Source organism: Canis lupus, unplaced genomic scaffold (genome assembly GCF_011100685.1).
Source record: "Canis lupus familiaris isolate Mischka breed German Shepherd unplaced genomic scaffold, alternate assembly UU_Cfam_GSD_1.0 chrUn_S1538H1724, whole genome shotgun sequence".
Classification (NCBI taxonomy): Eukaryota; Metazoa; Chordata; class Mammalia; order Carnivora; family Canidae; genus Canis; species Canis lupus.
Window position 1 is genome coordinate 293,103 of NW_023330376.1, and position 17,258 is coordinate 310,360.

Genomic DNA, 17,258 nt, shown 5'->3' on the forward strand with positions numbered 1-17,258 from the left:
AGTGCCTTCCTTAATACCCATCACTCATCTAGCCCCCCCTGCCCACCTCGACAGCAACACTTAGTTTATTCTCTATGGTTGAGAGTCTCTTATGGTTTGCCTCTCTTTCTCTCCTTTTTTTCCACCTTCCCTTATGTTCATCTGTTGTTGGTTTTTTTTTTTTCTTAATTCCACATAGGAGTGAAATCATATGGTATTTGTCTTTCTCTGACTTATTTCACTTAGCATAATACACTTGTTGAGTTCCATCTGTCTTGTGGTTTTAATTTGCATATTTCTTAGAACTAGTGATGTTGAGCATCTCACCTTTATATGTGGTCATTATTCATTTCTATATCTTGCTTAAAGAACTAATCATTTATTTTGCCCATTTTTATATTGGACTGTCTTTTCATTATTGTAAGAGTTCTATCTATATCCTAACTACAGACCCCTTATCAGGGATATGATTTTCAAATATTTTATTCATCACCTTGCCTTTTCACTTTTGCTTGATGGTTACATTTGAAGCATAGAAGTTTTTATTTTTTAGATTTTGATGAAATCCTTAATCTGTTTCTGTCTTTTGATGCCATATTTAAGAAACTGTTGCCAAATGCAATCACGAACATACACACCTGTTTTTTCTATGAGTTTTATAATTTTAGCTCTTAATATTTCATGTTAAGTTTGTACATATGTTGTGAGGTAGAGGTCTAATTTTATTACTTTGTGTGTGGATATCCATTTGTCTCAGTACCATTTGTTAAAAAGACTATTCTTATTCCATTTTAGTGTCTCGACACCCTTGTTGAAAATCAATCCACCATAATTTGAGAGTTTATTTTTAGATTCTCAATTGTAATACATTGACCTATATGTCTATCCTTAGGCCACTACCAAATCAAATTTTATGAGAATTCTTTCCTAGTCCTCTTGCAAATTACCACTCATTTATATTACAATTATGTAATAAGTCAATGTAGTAGAACCTAACTTTACTCCTGTAGAGACTTATACTTTTTGAAGGAGCCTTTTGCCAGCTTATGTCTTGCTGACTACCTGACACAATGAGAAGCCAGGCTCAAAAAGATAGAGTCCCATTTCTCTTCTCCAGTAATACCTGTAGTTTCTCACTCAGTGCCTCCCGCATCCATTTCCATCGTCTTGGTTGTAGGATCCACTGTCTACTATGTACTTCGTTGTGTTTTATTAACTTGTTATAATGCATAGACTCACCCATAGATTTCACCATCTAGGATATAAAGGATTAACTCTGGGTTATCAGCCTTCCTGTTTGGAAGTCTTGCTAATCCATCATCTTAAAGTTCACAATTAGATACTCTTTTGACGTGGTTCTTGTGCATACAAGACTGGTGCCGATCCCGTTCTTGGCACAGATCCTACATTCTTGGAAAACAGAGTTGCCTGTATCCATCTTCTTTTACTGAAATAGAAAGATATGCATAGCTGTACTTTGATAGGTCAATACGTAATTAATAGAATAAACATTTCATTACATTATGTCAAGAATACACCTGTAAAATATCTTGTTGCATTTAATTGAATTATCAGGGAAGCCTGGGTCCTCAGTGGTTTAGCACTGCCTTCAGCCCAGGGCGTGATACTGGAGACCCAGGATTGAGTCCCACGTCAGGCTCCTTTCATGGAGCCTACCTCTCTCGCTGCCTGTGTCTCTGCCTCTGTCTCTGTGTGTGTGTCTCTCATGAATAAATAAATTAAATATTTTTAAAAATAATCACATTATCAGAGACAAATAGTAGGCGAGCAATTTGAATCACAAAAAAATTTCAAAGTGAACCTATATGATATGGAGAAGCATTCTAGTACGATATAAAGATGAGATAGTCTTACTACCTCCCCTGAAAAATAAGCTTGCAGTAAGATAAAGGAGAAATTATATTTAATTTAAGTGTGCCAAAGGACAATACATTTGTTTCGCTAATGAAAAGATTAGAAATTATTCCATAACGTTCTCCTTATTTCATCACTGATGAAGGGAGAATGAAGATTATTGATTTAAAAGCACTCAATGGGGATCCCAGGGTGGCGCAGCAGTTTGGCGCCTGCCTTTGGCCCAGGGCGCGATCCTGGAGATCCGGGATCGAATCCCATGTCAGGCTCCCGGTACATGGAGCCTGCTTCTCCCTCTGCCTGTGTCTCTGCCCCTCTCTCTCTCTCTGTGACTATCATAAATAAATAAAAAAACGCAAAAAAAATTAAAAAAAAAATAAAAGCACTCAATGCTGCCTCTTTCTTTTAGAATTGCAGTTACTTGAATTCAGATAAAAGGTTCCGTTTTGCTTATTAAACTTTTACTAGTTGTTCAGCTGTTATACTTCAAATCACATGTCTCTCTGCTTGCCAGTCGTTTTTCTCCCCTAACATGAGGGGAAATTTAAAAGAGGAGTTCTTGTCTAGTTTTAATAATTTGTAATTGAAGGGATTCTTTAGAAAAAAATGTCTTAGAGAAAGGAAGATGGTGGCAGGGTAGGAGGAGCCTAGACTCACCTCATCCTACTAATACAACTAGATACCTATCAACTCATCCTACATACCCCAGAAATCTACCTGAATACTGACAGAACAAAGGTCACAACTAAAGAGAGAGAAGAGGCCACTTTAAAGAAAGTCGGAAGTACAGAGATATAGTTTAGAAGAGAAAGAGATCCTATCTGCAGCAGATGGGAGGGAGTAGTGGTCCCAGCGAAGGGCAGGAGAGAACACCTGGGAATGCACGTAGCCACTGGCTTGGAAAAGGAGAGTGGCTGAATTTACTGAGTTCTTGCAACTATGGAGGGATTAAAGCCTGGAATTTTAAAGGTTATTGGGCTTGGCTACGGTAGAAGGTGTAGGGCACTATACTTGGAGAGAGGCACACAGAACGGAAGCAGCTGGCTGGTGCCATTTCCCTCCCCTGGCCCTGAGCACAAACACAGAGCCACCTGTGGGAATCAGTGTCACTCTGACACCAGCTGCCTAACTTGCTTACACCAGCCACCACCCGTTTGCACTCCAGGGGAACTGCCCTTTTCAATCATGCTTGCCTCAGTTCCAGCACAGCAAGCCCTTCCCCCAGAAGACCAGTACAAACCCCTGCGGACACCATGTGTCCCGACCAGAGTTTTGCAGGGTCTCAGTTCCAGTGGAGTGTGACAGGTCTCATTTCGCAAGCTAGTTCAAACCTGCTAGATTCAGGCCAAGTACCAAACACTGCCCACAGCAGATACTGAGAGCCTATCTCTCAGATGACTGGCCTGAGGGATAGAGGAGCCAGAACCCAGTAGCAGAGTGCATGCCACACACCCTGGAGACCCTCCCTCAAGCACCAGGCCCTGGGCACTACGGGACCATTTTCAGTGGTCCATTACTTTCAGGAACAAGTGACATAACTGGCTTTGCTAACCCAGAGAAACTGTCAGAGACCTAGACAAAATGAGAAGACAGAGGAATTTATCTCAAATGAAAGAACAGGATAATGCCACAGGGCCAGAGATCTAAGTGAGAGAGAGAGAAATAACGTGCCTGGTGGAGAATTTAAAGCAGTGACCATAAGGATGTTCAGTGGACTTGAGTAAAGAATGGAAGACATCAGTGAGACCCTTACAACAGAGATAGAAGAGTTTAAAAAGAATCTGAGATGAAGAGTGCAATAAATGAAATTAGAATACAGATCTGGAATATTCTCTAGACTAGATCATACATTAGGCCACAAAACAGGCCTTAGGAAGTACAAAAAGATTGAAGTCCTACCATGCACCTTTCCTGGCCACAATACTATGAAACTAGAAGTGGACTACAAAAAACCGTCTGAAAAGACCACAAATACATGGAGGTGAAATAACATCGTACTATCAATGTGTGGGCCAACCAGGAAATAAATGAAGAAATTTCAAAATACATGGAAACAAATGAAAATGAAAACACAATTGTCCAAAACCTTTTTTTAATATTTGTTATTCATTTTTGATAGAGAGAGAGAGAGAGAGAGAGAGACAGAGGAGGAGGGAGAAGCAGGCTTCATGCTGGGAGCCCGATGCGGGACTTGATCCCGGGTCTCCAGGATCGCGCCCTGGGCCAAAGGCAGGCACCAAACCACTGCGCCACCCAGGGATCCCTGTTTTGTTTAGTTTTAATGGAATACTGGAACACCTATGAACACATGAAGAACGCAATTTTTAGTGTAATTTACCCACTGGCCACAGTGTTCTATATTCCTTTCACATGAAAAATGCACTCACCTCCTCCCAGTACCTCCGACAAATCTCAGTTATCATGGCATCGGGTTCAGGATGGAGTCCAAGATCTTGCCATCTTAATCAGATGCAGCGGGGATAAGGTGCCAGGGTTTTGTTGTCTAAATTTTAGTCCCTGGAGTGCAGGTTCTCTCAATAGGAATGAAGACTTGAGAATTAAAGAGAACAGTTCTCTACTATTGAAAACACAACATTCTGGTTACTTGCTAAAGACTCTTCCATTCAGAAAGAAAATGGAAGTCACACTAGACCATAGCAGGTTTGAAATGCAGCCTGATGCATGCTGTCCATTTTTCAGTCAGACTTAGTCTGAAACCATGGAAATTTTTCTCCATGGCTCTCTGCTATCTATCCTCTCTGAGCTCTTGGTTCTGTCCAATGACCTGTGTTTGCAGTTGTGTTTTCAGCCTGCTGCCTCCCTGTGGGGACTTCTAAGACCCAAAGGCCTATTTTCAGTCTGTGCTATCTAGGTCTCTTTTAGTCCAAGCTCGCAAACAGTGGTTTTGATGCTATAATTTTCTTAACTTCTTGAGTTTTTCTGTGAGAATCAATGGATTGATTTTATGTCAGTAGAAAAGCCAGTCTCCCGGATCTTTTTGAGATAAACTTTTCAACTGGGCTCTCCTGTGAAGCTCATACTCTTAAGATCCTTAAAGAAATTTGAGACATACCTGAAATCCTTCTGAGGTCTTAACAAAAGGTTTTATAATCTTGGCTTCATCCATAGGCCATGTTTTCCTGGATTTGCTCTTGACCCAGGATGCATTTCTTTATTTTAGCATTATTTGACATTTCAGCATATGGAAAGGCTATAAATGTGGAAAAAATATTTGCACCCAGTTTGTCCGGGTCTTTCATACTGCATAGACCTTGTTTAGTTTATCTTTTGTGTCCCGTTTTACTTTCAAGTGGTTTGTGGCGCGAGTTCCTTTTCCTCTAGTGTCATTTTCTTCACTTGCCTGGAACCTTTACTGTCAGCCTCTTCAAGGGCCATCAGGTTTCCATTAACAGTCTGTTGGAAGCCCTTTTGGTTTTCATTCTTACTCTTCCCTACATCCTTTCAGTTTCTACCTACCTCTCGGTTCAAAGGAGGTTCAGGTTTAAATATTTTAATGTCAGCACCCCATGTTTAATACCAGTTTCTGTGCCAGTTATTTATTGTGGCATCATAAACCACCTGAAAACCTAGTTGCTCAAAACAGCATTTATTTGGTTCACAAGTGTTTAGTTTAGGCAAAGCCAAGTAAGGCCAACTCATTTCTTCTTCATTTGGTGTCAGCTGAGATGACTGGAAGCTGGGGACTAGAATCATCTAAAATCACATTCATGCAAATGTTTAGCTGTTGAGGCTGGCTTTTGGCAAGGACGTTAGCTGGGTCAGTCTCAGCTGAAATGTCTACATGAAGACACACCAGGTGGCCTGGGCTTCCCACAGCAGCTAGATTCTAAGGGTTAGTTTCCCTAGAAGAAGAATGTCAATGGAAGCTATATCACATTTTTTAACCTAGCCTTAAAAAAATCACACAGCAGTTCTGCCGAATTCTATTCACTGGAAACCAATTACTAAGGTCAGCACATTTTAAGGGGTGGGATTATCATGGGAGAAGTGTCAAAAAATTTATAAAACCACCACATCCACTTACCCTGTCTTATCAATCATATCCAGAAGAAAGAAGTTCTTCCCAACTCAGAATCACTGAAACCCTGTCAGGTTTTTCAGTGGTGGTTTTTGGTGCTTAATATGTTCCCTTGTTTTGTGGGAGTAACAGAGGATTATAAGATAATACTATTCAATTAGGCGGTTTTTTTTTTTGTCCGAAAGTATAAGTTTCATCTCACTAAATTTTTATGCTGAGAGGTGTGGTTTCTTAATCCTGAGAATCATTTCTCCTGGGAATGCAATTCAAATTAATGTAAATCATTTGTAATTCAGAAAAAGGCTTGTGGCTTAGAATCAGTATTTATAGATTCAATAATTAGAGTCTTATTTTCAAGGTCTTCTCTTAGGAAGCATTTATTGGTTCAGACCTACATAAGTCAATATGATATTACTAAAACTTTTTAAAAATTAATGGGAGTATTCATTGGGACACTCGAGTGGCTCAGTGGTTTGTGTATCTGTCTTTGGTTCAGGGCATGATCCTAGGGCCTTGGGATCGAGTCCTTCATCGGGCTCCCTGTGGAGCTTGTCCCTCTGCCTATATCTCTGCCTCTCTCTATGTGTCTCATGAATAAATAATTTTTAAAAATTATGGTGTGTTAGGATGGGGGAAGGGGCCAGAGACTTTCTTTTCTTTTTTAAAATTTTATTTGAATTCAATTTGCCTATATAAGAGACTTTATACTAAGAGGTGACTTACAGTTATTTTATGGAGGAAAGATCTGAAGCAGTCATAGAAAAATATATAAAATGAAGTACAAATGTTGTGTGGCAAAGACAATGATAGCAGAGATCTTTTTTAATAACTCCTAGTGGTTTTAACACTGTTCTTAATTTTCTAAGTGCTTCAGGGTTCCACATTCTAAGACTCTACTACAATATAGATTATATTTTATTGCAAATGAATTTATTTTAAAATGGGAGCACCTGGCTGACTCAGTCAGTAGAGCATATGACTCTTGATCTTGACGTTATGAATTCGAGCCTACGGTTCAGTACAGAGACTTAAACATAAAATGTTTTTTAAAATGTTGGTTATAGTTTTGAGTTAAACTAATTTCATTCCATTTCCAAACTGTATTGTTCTATTCATGCAGATTGGTGATCTTAGAGCAAGATTGGAAACTGAATCTTCAAGATGTATAGACCTGGATGCAAAAAATCAAGTTCTTCAACAGGAGTTATTATCTATGAAAGCAACAGGGAGGGAATGTGAAAAACTAAAACAGATTAAAAAGAACTTGGAAGAAAAAGTAGTAAACCTCAGAAGTCATGCAGAAGTCAATGTGGTACAAGGCATTCAAGTAGAAAAGTATTATAAATGGGAGATTGACCAGAGAGTAAGATTGATTGTAGAAGAAAGATTAAAAGAAGTCAATCTATTTTTACAGGTTAGTTTATTGATCTGTGATATGCTTTCATTTATTTCATTACAAATTACACTTTGGTTATATGCATTGTGTAGGTTTCCTCTGCTTCCTTTACAGCAATCTGTTTGGTATATTTCTGGAGGCATTCGTTCCTCCCTGTAAAGATTTCAGTTTTCATCATTATTCTCACTAAATTGATCTTTCAGAATGATTTATGACCAGTATGTATGAAACAAGACTATTTTTTTGAGATTTTATTTATGTGTTCAGGAGATACACAGAGAGAGGAAGAGAGAAGCAGAGACACAGGCAGAGGGAGAAGCAGGCTCCATGCCAGGATCACACCCTGGGCCGCAGGCAGGTGGTAAACCGCTGAGCCACCCAGGGATCCCCTGAAACAAGACTATTAAGAGGAAAAGAAAAAATTGTGATTTAAAACTTTTACCATGGGGAAAAAAATAAAATAAAATAAAACTTTTACCATGGAGATTCCTGGGTGGCCCAGTGGTTTTAGCACCTGCATTTGACCCAGGGCGTGATCCTAGAGTCCCAGGATCGAGTCCCACATCGGGCTCCCAGGGTGGAGCCTCCTTCTCAGCCCGTGTCTCTGCCCCCCTCTCTCTCTCTGGCTTTCATGAATAAATAAAATAAAATCTTTAAAAATAAATAAATTTAAAAAAATAAAACTTTTACCATGGAGTATCTAGGTGGCTCAGTTGGTTAAGCAGCAGACTCTTGATCTCAGCTCAGGTCTTGGTCTCAGGTTTGTGAAATCAAGCCCTGCATTGGGCTCCATGTTCCATTCCTAGGTTATTCTTCCTTTTTGAAGATTTCATTTATTTATTTATTTCCTTATTTATTTATTGAACATGAGCAGGGGGATTGGCAGAGGGGGAGAGACAGAGAGACAGAGAGACAGAATGAATCCTGGGTAGACTCCATACTGGGTGCGACACAGGGCTTGGCCTCAGGACCTCTGACTGAGAACATGCTCTGAGCAGAAATCAAGAAACAGGTTATTCTCAAGTTGTATTATGCACTTTTTAAAATTTTTAATTGATTCTCTTGTTCTTTGAAGTATCAGATTGCATGAGTACTAATATAAGAATGATTAAACTTTATTTTTATCATTCAGATTCAATTCAGGTGACATTGGTGATAAATATTTTACACTTCAGCTTTTTTTTTACACATTTAAAATTGCTCTCTGAATCATTGAGTCCCAACTGAAGGAAAGAAATATACTATAATTACTCAAGTTTTAGCTGTTTTAAAACTGTGCTTTTAATTTGCTTTAGAGACAAGCAGCATCTCAAGAAAACTTAGAGCAGTTAAGAGCAAGTCATGATGCTTCAATAAGAAGTCAAGTGGCACTCAGAATTAAAGAGCTGGAATCTGAACTTCAATCCCAAATAAGAAATTCTCAGGAACTTAAAATAGAATTGGAAAAGTACAGGCAACTCTACCTAGAAGAATCAGAAATGCGAATGTCATTGACAAAAAAACTGAGCAAGTAAGTTAAAACAGAATCAATGAAAATAGATTTAGCTTATTGATTTGCCTCTAAAGCATAATTTTTATGGAGATGGGTTCATGAGATTAGTAGGAAGTGAAAGCCAACTGGATAGTATAATTTTGGAAAATAACATTTGTAAATAAACTTACCATTTTATGTTCATCCAGGATAGTTTGCCCCTCTCCTCTTTTTTTTTTTTTTTTTGTGTGTGTGGGGGGGTTATATGATTTTACTTTTTCCCGTTAATATTTTCAGTTACTCTATCTTGTTGTCTTTACAAACTAATTGTTTAAAACTTTATAATTTAGACAGCATATTATTTTTTTAAAGTTGATATATTTTATTTAACACAATACATCAAAAAATATCCTTTCAACTTGTGATCAATATAAAATTATTACTGAGATATTTCATATTTTTTTCATTCGAAGTCTTAAAAATCTAGCATGTATTTTACAATTATGGTATATTTCAATTAGAACACTAAATTTTCATTGGGAATACGTGTCTATATTTAAACTTCATAAAATTTATAGTGGAAAAAGCAGATTCACATACTGCATCTCTACAACCCTACTTAAAATTTTTTTTATTTTTTTTTATTTTTTTTGGAGTTCAATTTGCCAACATGTTGCATAACAATTTGCCAACATATTGCATAACAACCAGTGCTCATCCCGCCCAAGTGTCCCCCTCAGTACCCATCACCCAGTCACCCCAATCCCCTGCCCACCTCCCTTTCCACCATCCCTTGTTTGTTTCCCAGAGTTAGGTGTGTCTCGTGTTTTGTCAACATCACTGATATTTTCACTCAGTTTCTCTCCTTTCCCTTTATTCCCTTTCACTAATTTTTATATTCCCTAAATGAATGAGACCATATAATGTTTGTCCTTTTCCGATTGATTTATTTCACTCAGCATAATACCCTCCAGTTCCATCCACGTTGAAGCAAATAGTGGGTATTTAGACAGCATATTACTATAAAATTTTTTGTCAGAATTACCCTAAATAGAAATATTAATGAGTTCATTTTTGGAAGATTACACCTTTAACCCAAAAGATCAAGTGCCAATACTATACAGGTTGGTAAATTAACTTTCTTGATTGTGTCTTTGGTATTATTACTAGAGAGCCTGAGGGTGGGGGAAACCTTTGTATGTTTTCTACTTTATATAAAAGTATACATGTGAAACAGAGAAAGATTCACACTGGGGTGAAAGGCAGTATAAATCCCAATGTGGCTAAAAATAGCATCATGGTGGGCATGAGGGTGTGTGTGGAAGACAAAAAGGGCAGATTCTACTTCCAGGGCCTTGGTAAGTGTGTTATCAGCTAATTGCCTCTGGAGCTGTTTCGGTCCTTCTGATCACTGCTCTGCCATCTACCTGGCCCCTAGAGGTTGTTGGTCTGAGGTATTCCTCAGTGCGAAACCCTCAATTTCTCTGAGGCAATGAGTAAAATGTACAAGAGTGGTGAAAGCACATCCTTGAAAATGTCTTTGAGGGATGGTTTATTTTTATGTTCTGAACTGGTTTACTAAATACAAATATGTGTAACGGCATTCTCCAGAATCTTGTAATTACAGCCATTCCAGAAGGTAGCAAGTATTACCTGTCAATCCATGTGCATCACTGTCAGCCATTTCTTTCCCTCCCCTAATTTGAATTTCTTGTTAGTTAGTTATCCCTGGAATCATATATACTCCTTTGGAATAATTTTAAACCTATAAATATATATAGTAGCTCTGCTCTGTCACATTTTCAGTGTTAAAACACTGTTTACTGGCACATTCTGTTTGCTATTATGGAAACTTAAAAAAATGCAGGTCATGCAGGAATGATTTGGGTAGAAATAAAATACTAAGCACTTGTGTTGTGTAATCTTCACAGGACTAATGAGAGGCTGGCAGATATCACTACCAAATATCTGGTGGAGAGACAGCAGAACAGACCTTTCCATAGCACTCTTACTATGGGACCAGTCTTGGAAGGGCCTTATGTTGGAAATTTGACTAGTAGTTTACTGCTGGATAGAAATGTTACTCCAAGAGAAAATGTAATGATTCCTACCTCAAGGCCGCAGACTTCAGTTAGCAGCATTGAAACTCACTTGTTCAAGGTTAGTTATATTATCTTTCTTTTCTTGAGTTTCAGATTTCCAATAAAATTTTTGTTTTTAATTTGGTGAAATTCTGAGTTAACTGAATAATACTCATTAAGTAAAAGTTATACTGGTTTGTGCTAATAAGGAAATGGGACAGAAATTTTATGGTATTTTTTTAAGCTCCTGGAGCTCTTATTGTCAAGAGATACCTATTATTAACTTTATTCAATAAATACAACTAAACTGACACATTTTATCTTCTTATTTTTTAAAGATTTTATGTATCTGAGAGAGAAGAGAGTGTGCCCATGAGTGGGGAGAGAGGTAGAGGGAGGGGGAGAATCTCAAGCAGGCTCCCCACTGAGTGTGGAGCCTGACTCAGGGCTTGATCCCATGACTCCGAGATGATGATCTGAGCTGGAATCAAGAGTTGGATGCTTAACCAACTGAGTTCCCAAGGCACCCCCAAACAGACCCATTTCCTTGAAAAGCTATGTTAAATTGGATTTTGGAAAGTAAATATTATTACCTACTAACCCAAAGTACACTTAGATGCTTTGACTTATTCTCTAATTAGCAATAGTTTATAATATGTTTAAAGTTTGCTGTAACCCAATTTTCCACCCCTATGCATAAGTGAATGATTAGAATCCAAACGCTTAACCATGTAGGGATATTTATTATTTTAACTATTCCACGGTAAGTCCTTTTTATGAATTAAATAAACTTGTAACACTAAATTGATAGTTCTATGTTTTGGGGGCACCCGTATGACTGAGTGGTTTAGCATGTATCTGCCTTTGGCTCAGGTCATGATCCAGGGGTCCTGGGATTGAGTCACGCAACAGGATCCCCATAGGGAGCCTGCTTCTCCCTCTGCCTATGTCTGTGCTTCTCTCTCTGTACTTTTTATGAATAAATAAATAAAACAGTTTAAAAAATGTTGTAAGTTTTGGCATTTTCTTACATGAGAGCACATCCCTAATTGCTTTCTTATAACACCTTTTTTTTTAACTTATATTACTTCTATTTCAATTTTTATAAAATGGCTTGCTGAGCAACTGTAGAGATTTTCTAAATAAGTAAGTCAAAGAAATATTTGATTCTTTCTTTTCTTTTTTTTTTTTTTGAGAGAGAGAGAGAGAGAAAATGAAGGAAAGCAAGCAGGTGGTAAAGGGCAATGGGAAAGAGAGAAGAGAGACTCTTAGGCAGGCTCCATGCTCAGAGTGGAGCCGGATCTCATGACCCTAAGATCATGACCTGGGCCAAAATCAAGATTCTGACACTTAACTGACTGAGCCACCCAGGCACCCCACAAATAATTGGATATTTCAAATGAAATTTACATATATTTACCTTGATGCCATCACTTGAATGATTGATGACTAAGATGGCAGTGATAGGGAGCCTTTAATAACAACCCATTTCCATTATGTATCATTGTTGTTAAAATACCCATTTCAATCAATGCACATAGGCTTATGATTTTGATAGTATATTCGTGGTTTTATTAATGTAGAAAAATGTAGCATAGACTCATGTTAAATGAAGCCTTAGTCTTGTTCTTTCATTCGACTTCCTTGTTTTCTTGCTCTATTCTCTTCTGATTCGATGACTTTTAGTATTATGTTTGGATGCTTTTCTTCCTTTTGTGTATCCATTATAAATATTTGGTTTGTGATTACCATGAAGTTCATATATAACATCCTGTGTATGTATAGCAATCTCTTTTAAGTTGATGGTTACTTCAGTTCAAACAGATTTTAAAAACACTGCATTTTTACACCCTGCCTTGTTTTATAAATTTGATGTCATAGTTTACACCTTTGTATTTTGTGTATCCCTTAACTAGTTACTGTAGATATAATTGATATTATTCCTTTTGTCTTGTAACCCTCATACTGGCTTTATAAAAATGATTGGTCTATTACCTTTACTGTATGTTTGTTTTTATGATAAAACTGTCTCATTATTTTCTTATTTCTAGTTATGGTCTTTCTTTCTTTCTTTCTTTCTTTCTTTGAGAGCAGAGTGAGTGAGAACACAAGTGAAGGGGAGGGAGGGGCAGAGGGAGAGGGAGAAGCAGGCTCCTCTCTGAGCAGGGAACAGGGAGTCCCTTGCAGAGCTTGATCCCAGGGTCCTGGGAGACTCTTCACTGACAGCCGTCCAGGTACCCTGGCCTTTTCTGATTAAAGAAGTCCTTTTAACATCTCTTATAAGACCTATTTAGTGGTGATGAACTTCTTTAAGTTTTGTGTGGGAAACTCTATCTTTCTTTCAGTTCTGAATTATAAACCTGCCAAAAATATCCTAGGTTTTTTCCTCTTAGCACTTGGAAAATATCATGCGACAATTTCTTTTCTTTTTTTTTAACTTTCTTTTTATATGATAAATTTATTTTTTATTGGTGTTCAATTTACCAACATACAGAATAACACCCAGTGCTCATCCCGTCAAGTGCCCCCCTCAGTGCCCATCACCCATTCACCCCCATCCCCTGCCCTCCTCCCCTTCCACCACCCCTAGTTCATTTCCCAGAGTTAGGAGTCTTCACGTTCTGTCTCCCTTTCTTTTTTTTTTTTTTTAATTTTTATTTATTTATGATAGTCACAGAGAGAGAGAGATAGAGAGGCAGAGACATAGGCAGAGGGAGAAGCAGGCTCCATGCACCGGGAGCCTGATGTGGGATTCGATCCCGGGTCTCCAGGATCGCGCCCTGGGCCAAAGGCAGGCGCCAAACCGCTGCGCCACCCAGGGATCCCTCTGTCTCCCTTTCTGATATTTCCTACCCATTTCTTCTCCCTTCCCTTCCATTCCCTTTCACTATTATTTATATTCCCCAAATGAATGAGACCATATAATGTTTGTCCTTCTCCGATTTTTATTGGAGTTCAATTTGCCATCATTTAGCATAACACCCAGTGCTCATCCCAAGTGCCCCGTTCAGTGCCTATCACCCAGTCACCCCCCGCCCACCTCCCCTTACACTACACCTTGTTCATTTGCCAGAGTTAGGTGTCTCTCATGTTTTGTCACCCTCAGCGATATTTTCACTCATTTTCTCTCCCTTTATTCCCTTTCACTAAATTTTATATTCCCCAAATGAATGAGACCATTATAATGTCTGTCCTTCTCCGATGGACTTATTTCACTCAGCACAATACCCTTGAGGTCCCTCCACGTTGAAGCAAACGGTGGGTATTTGTCGTTTCTAATGGCTGAGTAATATTCCATTGTATACGTAGACCACATCTTCTTTATCCATTCATCTTTCGATGGGCACCGAGGCTCCTTCCACAGTTTGGCTATTGGGGACATTGCCGCTAGAAACATCGGGGTGCAGGTGTCCTGCCGTTTCACTGCATCTGTATCTTTGAGGTAAATCCCCAGCAGTGCAATTGCTGGGTCGTAGGGCAGGTCTATTTTTAACTCTTTGAGGAACCTCCACACAGTTTTCCAGAGTGCATGCCACAGTTTTGGCTGAAAAATCCACTGATATCCCTGTAGTGGTTCGCTTTGATATAACTAATTGCTTTTCCTTTCCTTTCTTTTCTTTTTTTTTTTTTCTGCTTTTAAGATTCTCCTTTTCTCTTTCATTTTTGACTTGTTATTATGTGTCTTGGTGTGAAACTCTTTGGGTTCCTTTTATTTGGGACTGGCAATGCTTCCTGGGCCTGGAGGCCTGTTTTCTTCCCCAGGTTAGGGAAGTTTTTAGGTATTCTTTCTTCAAATAAGTTCTTCATCCTTTTCTCTCTTCTTTTTCTGGGACCTCTCTAATGTGAGTTTTATTATACTTGATGCTATTCCAGAGGTCCCTGTATCTTAATTTTTCAAATTATTTCTTATTTTTGCTTTTCAGCTTGGATGATTTTTACTACCCTTTCTTGCAGATTGCTGATCTGTTCTTCACATCTTTTAATCTGCTGTCGATTGTGTCTGGTGTATTTTTCATTTCAGTTATTGTATTCTTCAGCCCTAATTGGTTCTTTTGTATATTTTCTCTTTGTTGAAGTTCTCACTGAATCCGTCCATTCTTCCAAGTTTGCTGAGCATCTCTGTGACCATTACTTTGAACTCTTTATCAGGCTGACTCCTTATCTCTGTTTCATTTCATTATTTTTCTGAGGTTCTTTTTTTTTTTTTTTTTTTCTGAGGTTCTATCTCGTGGCCTTGTTCTTTCATTTAGAACATACTCCTCTGTCTCCTCGTTTTGTCTGACTTTCTCTGCTTGTTTCTAAAATTGTTCTTCCCAACTTTTCCCTCTTCAAAATATGTTGCTTTGAACAATGAATGTTAGTTATAAAGTCAAGCAAGAAGAAACATTTTTCAAAGTATTGTCTGGTCATTTCTCTCATTGGAGCTATGGTGGGGTAGGTGGCAGAGGACAGTGCTCTTCTTTTTCTGAGTTCAGAGCACAGGAGTCAGGCAGATGGAGTTAAACTTAGTAGCCTTTGTTACTAATACATGCTAACAGATTGGAGAATGTGGTTTGGGTGGGTATGTAGCCACAGTGGGCTTCCCAATTCTTTATCCCAAATTAGGCACTTCCCCACACAGTTGTAAATGGAGGAAACAAATGTTTGATGCCCATCCCACGAAGATGAGAGCAGACCTGAATTCATGTTACCATGAGTGAGCACATCTTTTCAAAAAAGAGATTTGGAATCTCCTAAGCACTGCCTAGTGCCTTCTCCCCAATTCACTCATTAGGCAAATCTCCCTTCCTGCTGTGAGGGAGGTAGAGATAAATCCACTTGTGGGTAATGATGGTTTACCTCTAATTTCTGACTGGATTTAAATTAAAGTTAGTCCTGTCTTTTGTACATACCAACTCTCATAATGATGAGAGGTTGGACAGAGCATACTAGGTGGTAAAGAGAAGTCTGTTTTGTGTTTAATAATCCACAACATAGATAACTCATTTGTTGATTGATTTTGGTAAACCAAGTTTTATCTGGAGGAAAAGAATAATTCTTTCCAGGAAGAGTTTCCTCCATTTCAGCCTCTTTGGTTCAACTAAAGATTTTCTCCTTCAAGTTCCGTGTCTTGTGGTTTAAAAAATTTGTGCTTATAAATGCAGTCTATTAACTGTTCCCAATAGGAGTAAAGATCATTTCCATTGCTGTATTTTTATTCATAAAACATTAAAATTTATCATTTAAATTACACTTTAGACTTTAAAATTTATAATTTAATTAGAAAGCTGTTTTGTGCCTCATGCCTAGTCGTTATTGAGCCACATGACAAACTTTTATGTGTTCATTTTCAGTCAGTTATAGTTAAAAATGTAGGTATTTTTCCTGAAGATGATGAAGCAACTGGCATAAAAACTCTCAGTTCAGGAGGACCTAAAGCACATTCCTGGCCTGCAACTCTTTGGTCTTTTGACCTGAGGCAAACTGCAATCTTTCTGAGGCCTTCTTGTCTCTTATGTAAAATTAGGGACTTTGGGATCCCTGGGTGGCGCAGCGGTTTGGCGTCTGCCTTTGGCCCATGGCGTGATCCTGGAGACCCGGGATCGAATCCCACATCAGGCTCCCAGTGCATGGAGCCTGCTTCTCCCTCTGCCTGTGTCTCTGTCTCTCTCTCTCTGTGACTATCATAAATAAATAAAAATTAAAATAAAAAAAATTAGGGACTTTGACTAAATTAGTGACTACCTTTTGGAAAACAATATTTTTTTCAAAGAATGGAACTTAATTTGTTTTTGTTTTGTTTTGTTTTTTTGTTTGTTTCTGTTTTTGCATTAAACTGTATTATACAAAACCGAGACCAGTGGAGCTGTGTAGCTAAAAGAGAGATGAGACTACAGCTGTAGACTTTTGTCCCTCAATCCTACAGTATCCCCAATGGAACCTTAGATTTCTATGATTGGTTGTTTGGAAACAAACTGTTATGAGAAAATCCTTCTAATTAATGAGTCTTCGAATTAAAATTTGCTGATACGTTGTTTTTATGTGTATAATTTTCTTACCCTCTTATGTTTTTGATAAATGGAAAAGTATAAATAAAATTGCAAATATGTTCTCTTTATTAATGGATTGCAAGCTATTTCTACCATCTAACTCAATTCTCACCTGGAAATAAACCAGGGTCACAGAAGCAAGTATTTAGGAAAAGACTTTTGGCGAAAAGATCATTATATTACTTTGATCATTCCTTAAGGAAATGAAGGCAGGCACTTAAGTGACTGGGCCACCTAGGCACCACTTAGTACCGTATTTAGACCCTATTTTGGGAATTCAATGAGAGGATGCCTTTTATAAGAAATAGGAGCATTCTAGATGGGAATATTTGTAATGCACATTTGATCCTTGACCAACATGGAATTGAAGCTGCAGGTCTAGTTAGCC

The 17,258-nt window shown here is 38.2% G+C and overlaps 1 protein-coding gene across 1 annotated transcript in view; it reads left to right on the forward strand.

The window, feature by feature from the left end:
• The window catches only part of LOC119875638 (ankyrin repeat domain-containing protein 26-like), a 142,759-nt gene that overhangs the window by 114,848 nt on the left and 10,653 nt on the right, over nt 1-17,258 (forward strand). The window contains 3 exon segments of the mRNA XM_038588967.1: nt 7,014-7,307; nt 8,585-8,799; nt 10,692-10,920. Coding sequence (XP_038444895.1) covers nt 7,014-7,307; nt 8,585-8,799; nt 10,692-10,920 — 738 coding nt within the window.